This window comes from Lithobates pipiens, unplaced genomic scaffold (genome assembly GCF_037356315.1).
Source record: "Lithobates pipiens isolate NorthernLeopardFrog02 unplaced genomic scaffold, aLitPip1_a1.2 Scaffold_10, whole genome shotgun sequence".
Lineage (NCBI taxonomy): Eukaryota > Metazoa > Chordata > Amphibia > Anura > Ranidae > Lithobates > Lithobates pipiens.
Window position 1 is genome coordinate 21,997,033 of NW_027507686.1, and position 15,933 is coordinate 22,012,965.

General features: G+C 43.8%; 1 protein-coding gene across 2 annotated transcripts in view; it reads right to left on the reverse strand.

The window, feature by feature from the left end:
• RHPN2 (rhophilin Rho GTPase binding protein 2) overlaps window positions 1–15,933 on the reverse strand; it is a 93,292-nt gene that overhangs the window by 15,852 nt on the left and 61,507 nt on the right. For both annotated transcript variants that reach the window (XR_013262369.1, XM_077452672.1), the window contains exons 7-10: window positions 14,016–14,182; window positions 7,626–7,813; window positions 2,301–2,457; window positions 175–294 (exon numbers count right to left, since the gene is read on the reverse strand). Coding sequence is in view for 1 of the 2 variants with exons in the window: in XM_077452672.1 (XP_077308798.1) it covers window positions 175–294; window positions 2,301–2,457; window positions 7,626–7,813; window positions 14,016–14,182 (632 nt within the window). In the remaining variant the exon portion in view is untranslated. The remainder of the gene's footprint in view (window positions 1–174; window positions 295–2,300; window positions 2,458–7,625; window positions 7,814–14,015; window positions 14,183–15,933) is intronic.

The following is a 15,933-nucleotide window of genomic DNA, read 5'->3' on the forward strand; positions in this document are numbered from 1 at the left end:
CGCCTGCTATAGACTTTGGCAGGCTGCAGGCAGCAGGGCTGGATGCTCAATCTGGTTCTCCAGGGTGCATTAAAATGCCCTGCAGCTAGAGGGCCCCATGAGCAAGGGGGTAGTGTCTTTATATTTCTCTGCGCTCAGCTGGAACCCATAACAGGTCATGAGTTTTTGGCTTACCTATCTGTGTCCTCTGTTGTTTGTCTTTAAGTATATTCATGGCAGTTAGTCCTTCTGGTATGTGATCATAGAGCTGAGACAAGGACTTCTCCTGTTTGTCTTCATCATCGTGTCGGCCCACTGTAGCAAAGAATTATATGGTTATATGACAGCATCTGAAAAATCAAATGACTAGTACAAGAAGAGTGAGGTATTTTAAATTAGGTAACGCCAATTTATTCTGCAGTGCTGTAGAGAGCTCTTGACATCAGACTCCGCCCTTGAGGAGCTTACAGTCATACAGATACATACTGCAAGACAATTATCATACAGTATTTTATGTGACAACATGTGAATAATCCACTGACTAGTATAACGAGGGTAGTATTTACAAAATAGTTTTAGACCCATTCAACCTCTGAAACTGCATGTACATTCATTATGCAAGAATGGGGGTAAAATCAAAAGCTATTAGACTATTATCTCTCCAGGTTGAATGCTATTTATTTACACAGAATAGAGGGAATTGAGAAGACTAGATAGCGTTGATGATCATAGTAATTATTTATTTGCAATGACCATCAGCTCCATCTAGTGGCCATAATGATGTATTTTCCTGAATCACTCTATTCTGTGTGACTGAATAGCATTCAACCTGGAGAGAAAATAGGCAATTAACATTTAAAGTAATTGTAAAGTCTCTTTTTAAAAAAATAAAAATACCAAACATATTATACTTACCTCCTCTGTGAAGTGGATTTGCAGAGAACAGCCCAGATCCTCCTCCAGATCCTCCTCTTCTTAGGTCTCTCTTCGCCGCTACTGGCCCCTCCCTCCTGCTGAGTGCCCCCACAGCAAGCAGCTTGCTATGGGGGGGCACCCAAGCTGAGCTGCAGCTCCATGTGTCCATTCAGACACGGAGTTAAGGCTTTCCCCGCACCCCCCCTCTCTCCTGACTGGCTGACTGATTTTAATTGGCAGCAGCAGGAGCCAATGGTGCTGCTGTTGTGTCTTAGCCAATCAGAAGGGATTGCCGAGGGACTCGTGGACATCACAGCATAGAGATGGAGCTCAGGTAAGTACTAGGAGAGCTGAGGTGGGCAGTTGCACATAGAAGGCTTTTTAACTTAATGCATAGATTGCATTAAGATAAAAATCCTTCTGCCTTTACAATCCCTTTAATTTAGTCCTCATTTGCACACAATAAATGTACCTGCAGTTTGACTAGACAAATAGCTATGGAAGTTTTTTTTTTATAAATACACCCCTAAATGTTATGCATTTTACTCAAATAGCATCAACATATTCTGCAGTACTGCATATTGCTATTCACATCAGACTCCGCGAGGGTAGGGACCGATGTGAGTGTGCAATGTACAGGGATAGGAACAATTGTAGACACTCAGGTTGAACTGGATGGACTGGTGTATTTATTCAACCTTACTAACTATGTAAAAACCTATAATCTTTTTTTATATGGACTATAAACTGAAGGACTTATGAATAAAATGGTTGTGGAACGAATCATTTGAGTTTCCATTATTTCTTATGGGGAAATTCGCTTTAATATACAAGTGCATTGGATTACAAGCATGTTTCTGGAATGAATTATGCTTGCAATCTAAGGTTTTACTGTATAGTAAAATCTGACTTTTGAGGCACAACATCTTACATTAAAATACAATTCCTTTTATTTAAAGTCAACACTTGTAAAAAAAACAAAAAAAACAAAAGCACTTTAGGAGGTCACCCTAGTTTAGTTATACCAGGATGTTGAACTTTCTATTAATTATAATTATATTTGTTTAGATTGTCTTGTGTATATTTACTGATGTCTCCTGAAGAAGTGGATCAAGTCCAAGAAACGCGTTGGGCTACAAGAAATCAGTATTCCACGATACAATGTCTTGGTATGTCATATCAATGTTATAATGTCTATGTTGTATTTTGGTGTTTTTTGCTTTCGTTGGGCAACAAAATGGAAAACTTTTTTTACAAGAGTTGACTTTAAATAAAGAAATGGTGTTTTTATGTAGGATGTTGTGCTTCAAAAATGTTCCTTTTTACTATATATTCTTTATTTTTGATACTATTACGGGGATATGGCACTGTCCTTTATAAACAATTTTAGTGCTGTTAATACTTACACTGATGTTCGATGAGCACAATCGCCACAAAATAATGAGCCAGTGCTTTATAATGTTCGGCTTTTACTTGCACCATGACGGACCAGGAGTAGGGCATGTTCTCCTTGATGGGAGCCTGGTTCATGGCGTTGTACACTTGCATGTGAATCTCACTGACCTGCAGGCAAAACACGCAGAAATACATGAGCATCAATCATATCACAAGTATTGTGCTGTTTTATTCGCAATAAATAAAACAATAAATATAAATTACTTCTGAGAGTTCATAAAGAGTTTCATCAGATGACATTATGGAAAGAGTTGACTTGATAGATGATTGTTGCCAAGCGGCATGTATAAGCAGCGCCAGGACAAGGGAAGGGCAGGAGGGACGGCTGCCCTGGGCACAGATGAGCAAAGAACAGAAACAAGGTGGTACACCCATTCTATGGCATGTATTAACAGTGAGGGGGGGGGGGGGGTGCAATCCTGGATCCTTGCCCTGGGCACTGGACGACCCTGGTCCTGGTACTGCTTATAAGCAGCTCACAGCTTAAAGTGGTGGTAAACCCTTACAAACCACTTTGACCTACAGGTAAGCCTAGATTAAGGCTTACCTGTAGGTCCAAGAAATATCTCCTAAACCTATATGGTTTAGGAGATATTTGCCCGAAAACAGGCACCGCTGTCTACGGCGCATGCGCCGTAGACAGCGGCGCGCAGGCGCACTGAGCGCGGCATTCTCAACGACGGAGCTGCTGCGCGTGTCGCTCCCGTGCGCATGCTGTCATTCGGCGAAGCTGCGAGACCCCACCAAGAAGATGGATGCGCCGGACTACAGGGGACAGCGGTGACTTCGCTGGCTCCTGTGTCAGGTAAGTGACACATAATGAGCTACTATGCGATGCATAGTAGTCCATTATGCTTTGCCTTTGCAGGGAATGAAAGAGGAAGTAAACTCATCAGGGTTTACTTCCTCTTTAAGATGGACGGTAAAATGGCAAACATTTCAATTGCTGTACAAAATGTGTGACTTTTATATCTTTAAAGGTTATAAAACAATTCTTCTACATAAAACGTTTACAGTTTATTGGTTCTTTAAAAAGAAATACAGAGGATAAGAGCAAGCTATTTTTACCTTTGGGTCCAGTTTGAGAAGAACTGCCAGGAATTTCTGATCTGTGCAGCGTAAAGTGGAACTTTACCCAGAACAACTTGATAAAAAAAAAAATAATGTTCTTTAGCCCTGGTTCACGCTGTCGCAACCTGTCATGTGACTTGAGAGTTCAAAGTCGCATGACAAGCCGCGCTGGCGCCACATTAACTGTAATGGAACTGTTCTAACTGGTGTGACTCAAGTCGCTCGGACTTAGAAAAAGGTTCCTGCACTACTTTTAACGTGACTTCAGCACAACGTGCATTGACTTCTGTTAAAGAAGCTGTATGCAAGCCGCAGAGAAGTTGCGCTGGGATGTCAGATTCAAACTTGCGCGACTTTGAAGCCGCGGCAGTGTGAACCAGGCTTACATCCCACATTAATTATGCTACCAAAACGAGTGGGTGCTGTAACTTGCCTCTTGTTTCTTCTTGCTGGAGGCTGCCATTTTTCTGGAGCCCGGAGCCCCTGAGCAGCAGTAAATCTTTAGGCCGTCAACAGATCAGCCTCTACAAATCAGGCACAGTGCCTATAAATACAGAGCAACTGAGCATGTGCAGAGCAGGGTGAGACAGTGGAGTTGATTTACTAAAACTGGAGAGTGCAAAATCCGATGCAGCTGTGCATGGTAGCCAATCAGTTTCTAACTTCAGCTTGTTCAATTAAGCTTTGACAAAAAAAAAAAAAAACCTCTGGAAGCTGATTGGTTTCTATCCACAACTACACCAGATTTTGCACTCTCCAGTTTAAGTAAATCAACCCCAGTGTATTTCTAGATTTTAAACAGTATAGACACTTATTTTTAATGTTTTACATCGCTATACCTACAAAAGGGGCCGGCCTGAAGTCATCTAGCAGTTTTTAGTCATGTTTTCACTAATGTTGCACTTTCATTTCCCATTACACAAAGTTCCAACAAGCAATAACCATTCGGGAAATGACTAACTGATAACTAGAGATATAATTCCTTCTACGTGCACACCTACAACACTCAGGTGTTAGTTACTGTGAAATGTCAGAACGTTACGTCATTTATTTTCCTACAGATCCATAAAAACGACATTTCCAAGAGATGTTTGAGGAGAAGTCTATGGGGATTGACTATATGGGTGTAACAAAGACTAGGGCAGGCTGCGGGATTCAGGTAAATATAAAAGGACGGCCACATATTCTTCATTGACTACTAGAACGTTTTTGACTGCGTCAGTCACAGCAAGCTATGGAGAACCTCACAAGAGATGGCGGTGCCAACACATCTAATCACGTTGGTACAGTCACTGTACAAAAACCAAGAAGCCATTGTGTGAAACATCACCGATTTATTATTAGACATTTGGTTAATTGATAAGACACTAATTGGGTCAAGACAGGAGCGTAACTATAGGGGGTGCAGCAGTCGCGACCGCAACTGGGCCCTCTGCTGCAGGGGGCCCATGCAGCCCCCTCTACATATGGCCGGCAACAGCATAGGCAGCTAGGGGTACCAGTGCACCATGCACACGGGTGGCTGGAGGTGGAGGGTGACTAGCAGAGCTCCATGCTCGACTATCGCACTGGCTGCTCTTTAGTTGTGCACTCCCCACATGACCTGTGTCCTCGGCTGTCTCCTCAGAGTACCCCTCTCCTGCTCCATACATTGCCGCTCAGTCCCGATGTCTGTTCTCCCCAGCCAGAGTCCCCCCCCCCCCACACAGATGCAGTGCAGCCCTATGAGAGCCGGCTCCCTGGAGGACACTGCAGGCTTGTATGCCAGCCCCCCTCCTCCCCCGTCGTACACAGATGATGAAAGGTCTTTCTGGGAGATATGCTGATCACCTGTCCAGCACACTGGATGGAGCCCAGGCCAACATGGATGAGTGCGCGGCCTGCAGCTTGGTCATGGTGAGTGAGAGGACCCCATCCCCCACACACCATTACTTACCCCCTCCATCTCCCCCTGGGGACAGGGGCCCCTTCTCACGTGGGGACAGGGACCCCCATCTCCCCTGGGGACAGGGACCCCTTCTCACCTGGGGGCAGTAACTTCATCTGCCCTGGAGAAAAGGACCTCATCTCTTCTGGGGACGGGGACCCCATCCTGCCTAGGGACAGTCCCCCAATGGGGCACCTAAAAATTTTAAAAAAATAAATAAATAAAAAACTACTGATGCCAGTGGTGGAACTACAGGGCTCACAAAGGTCATACCTGTGACCACGCCCTGGATTTCCACCGTCGGACTCGGAGGGAAGGGCCCTGGCTGGGGTTCAGGGGGGCCCTTCATGGTTTCTTGCATCGGGGCCCTGAAGGTTCTAGTTACGCCACTGGGTCAAGATAGAGAGGGGGTGCATTCTTTCCCCTTTCTTGTCCAACTTATATGCAGAAATGATCATGGGGAACCTTGTAGAATCAGAAACTGGAGTAAGGACTGGAGAAAGGAACATCCATAATCTTTGATATATTGAGGTCTCAACCCAACCCTCTTCTCAGAAACCAAAGACAGCCTGAGACAACGGATCAAAAGGATCAAAGAAAGCAAGAAGTTTGGCCTCTTCTTGAACATTAAAATAGACCAAGATCATGACCACTGCATGGAATGGAGACATCAAAACAGCAACTGATGGTAAGAAGATTGAATGCGTTCAGGAGTTCAAAAGACAGTCCACATACGCTTTATTCATTAGGACTGTGTCAATCACAACAAGCTATGAAGAACCCTACAAGAGCTGGTGTTGCCAACTCAAGAGTGTGCCAAGGTTCAACCCCCTAAATGATCATGAGGAACATGGAGCTTGAAGAATCAAAAATTAGAGTAAAGATTGGAGAAAGGAAGACACATCCTCCTATGGCATAACCCTCAACTGCAGGAACTTTCCTTCTATACCAGATAGTGACCTTTAGATTTCTATGGGAGTATACCCCTAGACCCCTATACCTACATCAGATTCTCACACTTATACTCCTGAGGCCCTTCCAATCTGTGAAAAGAGAACTTGAGCTTCCTAATTACGGTACATGTTATTTAGATATTTGCAGCTCCGCCTTGCCCTACAGCAGCCATTCTCAACCAGGGTTCCGTGGAACTCTGGGGTTCCTCCAGAGGTTGCTAGGGATTCCTTGAGCTGTGGCTGATGAGCCACCTTTTTGATGGTGCCTACAGAGTTCAACTTCTTTTTAACTGTCTTTAAGAGTGGCATTCTGAGCACCACTTCAAGTGAGACATTCTTCGTACTAGCCACCAGTTAAGGGGCATTGTTCCTATTGACCCCTGATATATTGGTTTTAGTAAGGGTTCCTCGAGACCTGAAAATGATTTTTGGGGTTCCTCTAGGGTTAAAAGGTTGAGAAAGGCTGCCCTACAGGCTCAATTTCCAGAGACTATCCCCACCCTACAAGCTTTGCCCCTGCTAGACATCATTACTGGCTCAGAACCCAAAAAATTGATATCAGCGTTGTACAATGCCCTACGCATCCCTACTGCCATTCGTGTAGCTGATAGAGCCAAATCTCGTTGGGAAGCAGATGTTGGGTCCCTAGAGAAAACAGAATAGGATGAAGTACTGGAAGGCACTAATCTGGTCTCACCTAGGCTTTCTGACCGCTTGATGCAACTGTATATTATACACAATGCTTATCTAACTCGGCTACAAATCTCTATATATACCGCTTAAACCACAGCACCATGTGTCCCCGATTCCTAGGTGAAACGGGTACCCTTTTTTATTTATTGCGAACCTGCCCAGCTATTCAAACTTTTGGGAGCAAATTGCTAAATAACCTGATGGTTGGACACCATAAACACAAATACCAGCCAGGACATGAAACACCTAAAAAAAAAAAAAGCTGTACCAGATCAGAAAATGAGAAGAGAGCTGGCCCACGGGGTTGCCAAGAGTCGAACATAACTGAATTGATTCTGTGCAACTGGGGATAAATTGAACATTCTCAGGCTATGTTCGCTGTAAAATACTGCATTATGGCCACTAGATGGCGTTGACTCATAGGAAATAGGCATGTTCATCAGTGCCATCTAGTGGCCATAATGCAGTATTTTCTACATTCACACAAACTTCAGACTATAGCCTCAGAACATTCGATATTGCCACATTCACATGGAACGAATATATATGCATTTTTGATGAACAAACAGCTATGTATTTATTTTTATTTTTTTATTTATACACCCCTATATTTTTCATATTCAGAAAAATACCTTTGCCGCCTCTTGCGCCACCTTAGCCAAAGTGCAGAATTCGTTCTGGACCCCGGACAGGATCGTCTGCTCGAAGTGACACTCGTGAGCTTCTGCCAGCAGCATTTTAATGAGGGCACCCAACATGGCTGGACTCATGTCATAGCTTGGGGTGTGTGTGAAGGTTTCCTTCAGGTAGCTAAGAACTCCTGGAAGAGAAGGAAAGGAGATTGTAGTAAACTTGTCACGTCTGAATAGCAAAATATTAAAAACAGTACAGAAAATATACTTTTTTTATTGAAATACATGCTTTTAAAGGGGATGTATAGATCATTTAGGTATACACAGGAAAAAGATCATCTTGATGTTAATGATGTTAACATTGATTGTCAATGTTAAGCCCGTGACTAAGCAGTAAAAGGAGAAGCAGCAGACAGGTGAGCTCATCTCTCGGTCACTCGGCTCTCTCCTCCTGTCAGTATTCTCCATACACTGCAACACAGCTGGTTGACTTCTTGAGCTGCTTCTCCTTCCGTCCTCTGAGCTTTGCTGTATAGATACCAAGAAAAATTCAGGCACTTTCACTGCTTGCATAAGGAAAAATAGGTTTACTGATGTACTAATAGTATATTAGTTACAGACCCTTTTGCCCCCACACCCCTAGAGGCAGGTGTGTCCCCTCCTCCATCAAGGATGAGATTTTGAGATTTGTAGAAGGGCAGGGGTCTCTCCAGGAGGCTGAAGGCTTTCTAGGGACACTGTAGGAGACTGAAGGGCACTGCTTGAGCTAGTAGTCATCGTAGGACACTGCTGGGGCGTTGGGAAGCACTGTGGAGGCATTATGACACTATGGGAGTTTGGGGAACACTGCAGAGACTAAAGGGGTGGCAGAGGGCCTAGGGGCACTGTTGGGGTTTAAGAGACACTGTACAAGACTGGAGGACACTGCTTGGACTAGTAGGCATGGCTGGATGTTGGAAGGTACTGTGGAGACAAAATGGCAATATGGGAGTTTGGGAAATACTGTGGTGGCTGAGGGCTGTCAGTAGGCCTAAGGGGAGTGTGGGGGGTAGAGAGACACTGTAGGAGACTGGAGGGCACTGCTTGGGCTAATAGGCACTGTGGGACACTGCTGGGGGTTTGGAGGCTCTGTGGAGGCATTATGGGGGGTTAGAAAACAGTATGGCAGCTGAGGATTGTCAGTGAGCCTAAGGGCACTGTGGGGGGAGGTTGAGGGGCACTGTACAAGACTGGAGGGTGCTGCCTGGCTAGTAGGCACTGTGGGACACTGATGGAGCTTGGGAGACTCAGTGGAGGCATTATGTCACTATGGGAGGATGGGGAACACTGTGGCGGCTAATAGCTGTCAGTGGACCTAGGGGGATTGTAGGGGATTGAGAGGCAATGTAGACTGGGGGGCACTGCTTGGGCTAGGAGGCACTTTGAGAAGTTGGAAGCATTAGGGGGGCTGGAGGCTCTCCAATAGGCCGGGTGGTACAGTAGGAGGATTGGGGGCACTATGGGGGTTGAGGGCTCTCTGGGGGCCCAGGGGCACTGTGGGGAGATGAGGGGCACTGTGAGAAATGATGGGAGGTTGGAAGCACTATGAGAGCTGGGGTGTACTGTGGTAGGTTAGGGGATCTTCAGCTAGCCGAACAGGTGGGAGAAGGGAGGCCACAGCCTGGCAGCAAGCCATGACCCAGTGATTGGGAACCACTGGTGCAGAACCTCTCTCACTCTCAGTTTGATTACTGGTGTTTAGGGGATTGTAAGCAGAGAATATAAATATACTTTCAGGCAGTTATACTAGCTGTATTCAGCCATTTCTTCTTTTCAAAGAAAGCCTATCTGTACTAAAGGGTGTGATATTTGCCTGGAGTTTTGCTTTCAAGCAGTGGCCTACTCAAAAAGTCAACAAACTCTGTTGCCTGTTGACCGATGGCAATCTCTGCACTTTTCGTTAGAACCAAACAGCCGATACATTCTCGTACCTCCCCATTATCAGACGGTATTCCATAGTGGCACGTAGCTCAGTTGCCACAAACACACAATGTAAACACCAGCCAGTTCCAGGACTTTCATTGCAACCAGTCCGGCAAGTCACAGAGGCTACGGCAGTGACACAAGATTAACAGGATGGTTCCATCAACACATCATGTCATTCCTGAATGTCACCTGTTTATTTAGTGTCACTTTCACCAACTTTAAAGCTAATGTAAACTATAAGGGGTGTATTTATTTTTAAAAATTGCAGAGCTATTCATCCTGGAGACTGCATGTACATTCAATCGGTGCAAATGGGTGAAAAAGAAAAGGATTGCTACTAGGCCATTTACTGTGTCGGAGGAATGTATTCCAATGATTTCAAATAGTAAAATACTTCATTGGCCACCAGATGGCGCTAAGTTCTTAGGATACTTGGTGCCATCTAGTGGCCAAATTCTGTATGTTTTCATTTTAAAATCAATAAAAAAAACATTCATTCAGCACAGGAAATAGTCTTAATGACATTTTTGTGCCCCATTCACACAGATAGAATGTCCATGTACTTCCACTGAGGGAATTGTTATGCAAGTTTGTAATAAATTAATTTAATTTGTATTAACTGTACTATCAACAACTGCAATTTTTATTTTTAACAAAACACTTTTTTTATATTCTTGGTTGCATTTCAGAGCTTCTGATCTCCTGCAGCCACTTCAGTGATGGCTACATTGCATTTCTCATGGTGGGTTTCCCTGATGAGGACAAAAGACAACAAACTGTATATATGGAAAGTATCAGTCACACTTCCTATCTTAGAGTACAGCGAGTGAGCGTTGTCATGCTATCTATAGATGAGCAGTGTCGTCACCCTAGGACAGGACTACAGAACAACGCTCTTCTCTTCTCCATAATCGAGGGGGAGGTGTTTTGTAGTAAACAGAGATAGCTGTAACTAAGTGCAGCACAAGTAGGAAGCACAGGAAGTTATTAGTTCACTGGATTTCTGGCAGGATCAACTGTTATTTTTTTTGCACTTATTAAAATGATCTAACAAAACACTTTAAATTGTATATTAACTGCTTCATCCCCAGAGGATTTTACCCCCTTCCTGACCAGAGCACTTATTACGATTTGGCACTGCGTCGCTTTAACTGACAATTGCACGGTCGTGCGACGTTACACCCAAACAAAATTTAATTTTTTTCCCACAAATAGAGCTCTCTTTTTTTCACCTCTGTGATTTTTATTTTTTGCGCTATAAACAAAAAAAGAGCAACAATTTTGAAGAAAAAAAAAATAAAAATCACAATATTTTTTACTTTTTTCTATAATAAATATCCCCCAAAAATATATTAAAAAAACTATTTTTTTTCCTCAGTTTAGGCCGATATGTATTCTACATATTTTTGGTAAAAAAAAAAAAAAAAAAAAAAAAAAAAAAAAAAATCGCAATAAGCGCATATTGATTGGTATGAGCAAAAGTTAAAAAAAAAGTTACTATCTACAAAATAGGTATTGTTTTATGGCATTATTATTAGAATTTTTTTTTTTTTTTTTACTAGTAATGTCAGCGATCTGCGATTTTTATCGGGACTGCGACATTATGGAGTATACGCCAGACAATTTTGACACATTTTTGGGACCATTGGCATTTATACAGCGATCAGTGCTATATAAATGCACTGATTACTGTAAAAATGTCACTGGCAGGGAAGGGGTTAACACTAGGGGGCGATCAAGGGGTTGTGTTCCCTGGGAGGTGATTCTAACTGAAGGGGGGAGGGGACTGTGTAGGGGAGATGACAGATCGCTGTTCATACTCTGTATGAACAGACGATCAGTCACTTCTCCCCTCAGAGAACCGGAAACTATGTGTTTACACACACACAGATCCCGGTTCTCCGTGTGCCCCGACCGATCGCGGGAGCCCGGCGGGGACCGCAACCGCCGGACACTCGCGTGCGCGCCCCTTATGGCTACAATGGCGAAGCAATGTCACATCAGTGCGATTTAACATGCGATTTGACAGGTCAAATCGCACGTCAAACCAGAGCTTATTGCTGGCAATAGGAGCATCCCAATCAGCGCAACGATAGCTTTGTGGCGCCCTACCGATTTCAAAAAGTAGTTCCTGCACTACTTCGGAGGCGATTTCAAAATCCATCCCCCACACAGATGTCTTTCAAGTCGCCTCCGAAGTTCGGACTGAAATGCGGCTTTGAAATCGCGTGAGTTCAGCCGTGTTCAGGGCTTATTGTCAGAGCTTAATTGAACAAGCTGAAGTTAGAAGCCGATTGGTTACTATGCACAGCTACACCAGATTTTGTGTGCACCAGTTTTAGTAAATCCGCCCCCCCCCCCCCCCCCACAATCAATGTAATGTGTATAAAAGGTTTATTTTTTTATGATTGTCAGCTCCATCCAGTGGCCATAATGCAGTATATTCCTGATTGAGGCATTTCAGGAAATTATCACATTATGGCCACTAGATGGCAATGATGATTATCCGAAATAAACAGACAAATTATGTACCGACTGTGCAAATGCTTGAAATATATGCACAGCAATATTTTTTTATATGTAGACCTCTAAGGGTTTATTTATAAAGTGAATGTGATTTTCACCAATTATTCTCTGGTGGAGAATCAATAACTGTCATTGAAAACACATGCACCTGGGAGATGCTCCTGCAAAGAATGTCAGATACATGACTTACAAATAGTTTTACACGAAGGTCAGTAATAGTTCAGGTTTGTCTGCTGGAAGCTGGGAGGTGGTAGAAGACGAGATCAGCAGCAGGTACAAAGGTCCCTCCATGATTCATTAACCAGCTTCCACAATAAATACAACACTCCGCAGCTGATAACCTTCATTGTCTGACTTCTCAGAAATCTCTGAAACGAATTGTTTGTTCTTTTAAGAACTGGCAAATGCAGAGGCTTTCAAACTGACCCAATAAGGGAGAGTTCACACCGGTATTACCAATGCGGGGGCTTAGCCTGTGCCGGCTACACTGTTTTTTTTTTCAGGGTGTAAGGCACATTACTCATTAACCGAAATCCTCACTCGGTAGGAAAAACACAAACGCAGAGATGTAAAAAAATTACCAACATCAATCCAGGAGATCCAGGTAGATAGATAGATAGATAGATAGATAGATAGATAGATAGATAGATAGATAGATAGATAGATAGATAGATAGATAGATAGATAGATATGGCATAGGAAATCACCAAAGAAATCACCAAAGGTGATTTCCTTTGATGGTTGGAGCTCATTCACACGGGCGGCCTAGAATCAGTAAAAGCAAGTGGTTGAGCCATGGTTTCACCCCCTCCCAACTGCCCATCTAAATGCTTTGCGAGGATTAAATTGCATGTCACATTCGGCATGCATTACCACTGTCAAGTGCAACCCATGTGTCATGGTAGGTCTGCATTTTGGGGGTTAAAAAAGGCGACGAGGAGACAACATATCACCTCCGATATGTCCTCACCCTCGAGGACCTCTTTTCTGAGGAGCGGCCATAAAAGCTGCATGTGTGAACAAGACCTTAGAATGGCTTATTACTGTCCTCAAGGGAAGCCCTACAACAACCCAAACATCACATTGTGATTGGTGTAGAAGTCATCAGTTTGTGAACACCTGATCATCTACTATATCTACTATATGGCCAAAAGCTGGTGAAAGCCCTTCCAAATTATGGAATTCAGGTGTCTCCAGTGAAGGGTTAATACTACATCATACAAAGACACTGTAGACCAGGGATCTCAAACTGGCGGCCCTCCAGCTGTTGCAAAACTACAAGTCCCATGAGGCATTGCAAGGCTGACAGTTACAAGCATGACTCCCACAGGCAAAAGCATGATGGGACTTGTAGTTTTGGAACAGCTGGAGGGCCGCAAGTTTGAGACCCCTGCTGTAGACCATTTCGTTTTTCCAACCTTGTGGTAACAGTTTGGTGAAGACCATTTTTCTGTTCCAGCATGACCGTGCCTCTGTGTACAAGGCCAACTCCATAAAGAAATGGTTTGACCAGTTTGGCGCGGAGGAACTAGAGAGTCCTGAACACCTTTGAGATGAATTGGAACATCACTTGTGAGCCAGGTCTTCATCAGTACTTGACCTCACAAATGGGCACAAATTCCCACAGACACCTCAAAGCCTCCCAGAAAAGTGGGAGGATGCTATAGCCAAAAAAGGGACAACTCCATATTAATGGCCATGGTTTTGGAATGGGATGTCCAACAAGCTCAAAAAGAGTGGTTGTCCATAATTATTATTATTTTTTTTTTTTTTTCTTACACAGTGTGCGTCAGATACAACCACACTGGCAGTAGGTTTCCATAATTATTCCTCCTTCACACCTTTCTGAATACTATTAAAGTCATAGTAAATTTGACCTCTTGATGTCCATCTGGTTACCTGCAGCTTTCTGGAACATAGTGACCGCTTCCTCAAGGCCGCTCTTCGTCTGCCTGTTGCAGCGCGTACCGATCTGGGTGTAGAGGGCGCCGATGTTGAAGAGAATGCTGGCTTTCTCAAGATAAATGTTGGGCTGGCTGACGGGAACACCAGTGAATGAGTCGTACCTAAAACAGAAGAACAAGGCAAGATGTAACCAATTTATCTTTAGAAGGTTCATTTAATAAGGACGGAATTGTTCCACTGAGGGCACTTGGCTAAGAGGGTCTTCCTCTCATTACCTGCTGTGTCTACAGGACAGGAAGTAAGGAAATCTCCCAAATGGGACATAGATGACCTAGCAGGGGCTTCAACTGCTCTCTAATTTATCCAAATCTAAAAAAAAATGGCTTTGGATATACTTCCGTTCAGTTGTCCTTCTCTAACATATCAATATCTTCTCTCATTTATAACGAAAGCTCTACAAGTATCATTTTTAACCAGCACCCATCTTATAATCTTTAAATCAAAATATTCTTTCATTTTATGCCTTCTTTTAAAATGTATGACCTCGCCCCATTGATGTGGGGAAGAAATACAAGCCATATTCATTTGTGGTCAGGCAGCTGGTCATACATGACTCGGTGGTTAATTGTGTAGGGCTGAACAAGCGCTGACCATGCCTGAGTCATAGGCATCAATTAAAGCAGAGCTAAAAGCAGTAAAAAGGGTTTTAAATGATACCTTACACAAAACAACAAGCATGGAACCCTTGCACCGCATAGGTACCTTCGAAATATCCTTGAACTTCAGCTTTAAAAGCTGTTCCTAGGCCATAATATACCACAGAAAAAGGAATCAAAAAGCCAATATACAGAGTGCCGAGACAGGGTCGTTCCAGCACCCAAGGCTAGAATACGGAATACGGAACTTTGCCACCTTCTCCTGCTGCTAATACATTTATAGATGGGCGTATCATCCTGCCTTCTCTGGCCCACCCCTTCTCCGGCTCCCCCCCCCCCCCCCCCCATAGCTGTAATGGAGGATGTATTGTGCATGTGTACAACTTGGGGTGGGTAGGCAGTTTCTCATGTATGGTGTGTCAGCTGTGGGTAGTTGGGGAGAGGGGAGCAGATATTGGGCATGTTGGAGAGCAGTGTGTAAGCAGTAGCTGTTAGGGCAGACAGAAGGCCATGGCCCAGAAGAAGGGATGCCACAGTTCGCTAGTTGCACATTGCCAATCTGGAACATCCATGCAGGGGAGTGGTCGCCGAGTGGCTCCCCCTCCCCCCTTGTGTAAGGACGCTGTGCCCAGGACGGTCTGTGTCCTATTGGGGAGATTAGGTATTCAGTGGGATAAGAGATCCAACATGCTTCAGGGGTTCAGATCTCCTTCATTAGGGCTTATGTATTATGCAACTTCAAAAAAATGGCTGGACTCATACTGGAGTACCCCCCTGGAAAGTAGAGGACTACATTGAATTGTGATTATAGTCGTATGTGGATAATCAGATCCTACCACCAACAGGTTGTGCGGTGTGGAATCCATGTTGTGTAGTCCATGCTGGTGGTAGAATCTGATATACATACAACTATAATCACAATCCAGTGGAGTGCAGCGATTTTCAAGGTTACAGAAGTCCTAATGAAGGATAACTGAATTCCCAACATGAGTTGGATCTCCTATCCCAATAAATATCTAATAAAAAAAAAACCTTTTGGCCTCTTTGACCATTGGTATGGTGCTCTTACTGCTTCTTACATACTTGAACTTCTCGTAGGACCCCCTCTACTTTTGGGGATACTCTGGTACATGTAAGTAACCTAACCAAAGTGAACCATCTTGATCATTGAGGCAATCTTTAGGAACAATGGATATTAATAATAGGAGATCTATTGCCTGTATATATATATATATATGGAAACCTGTGGAACACCC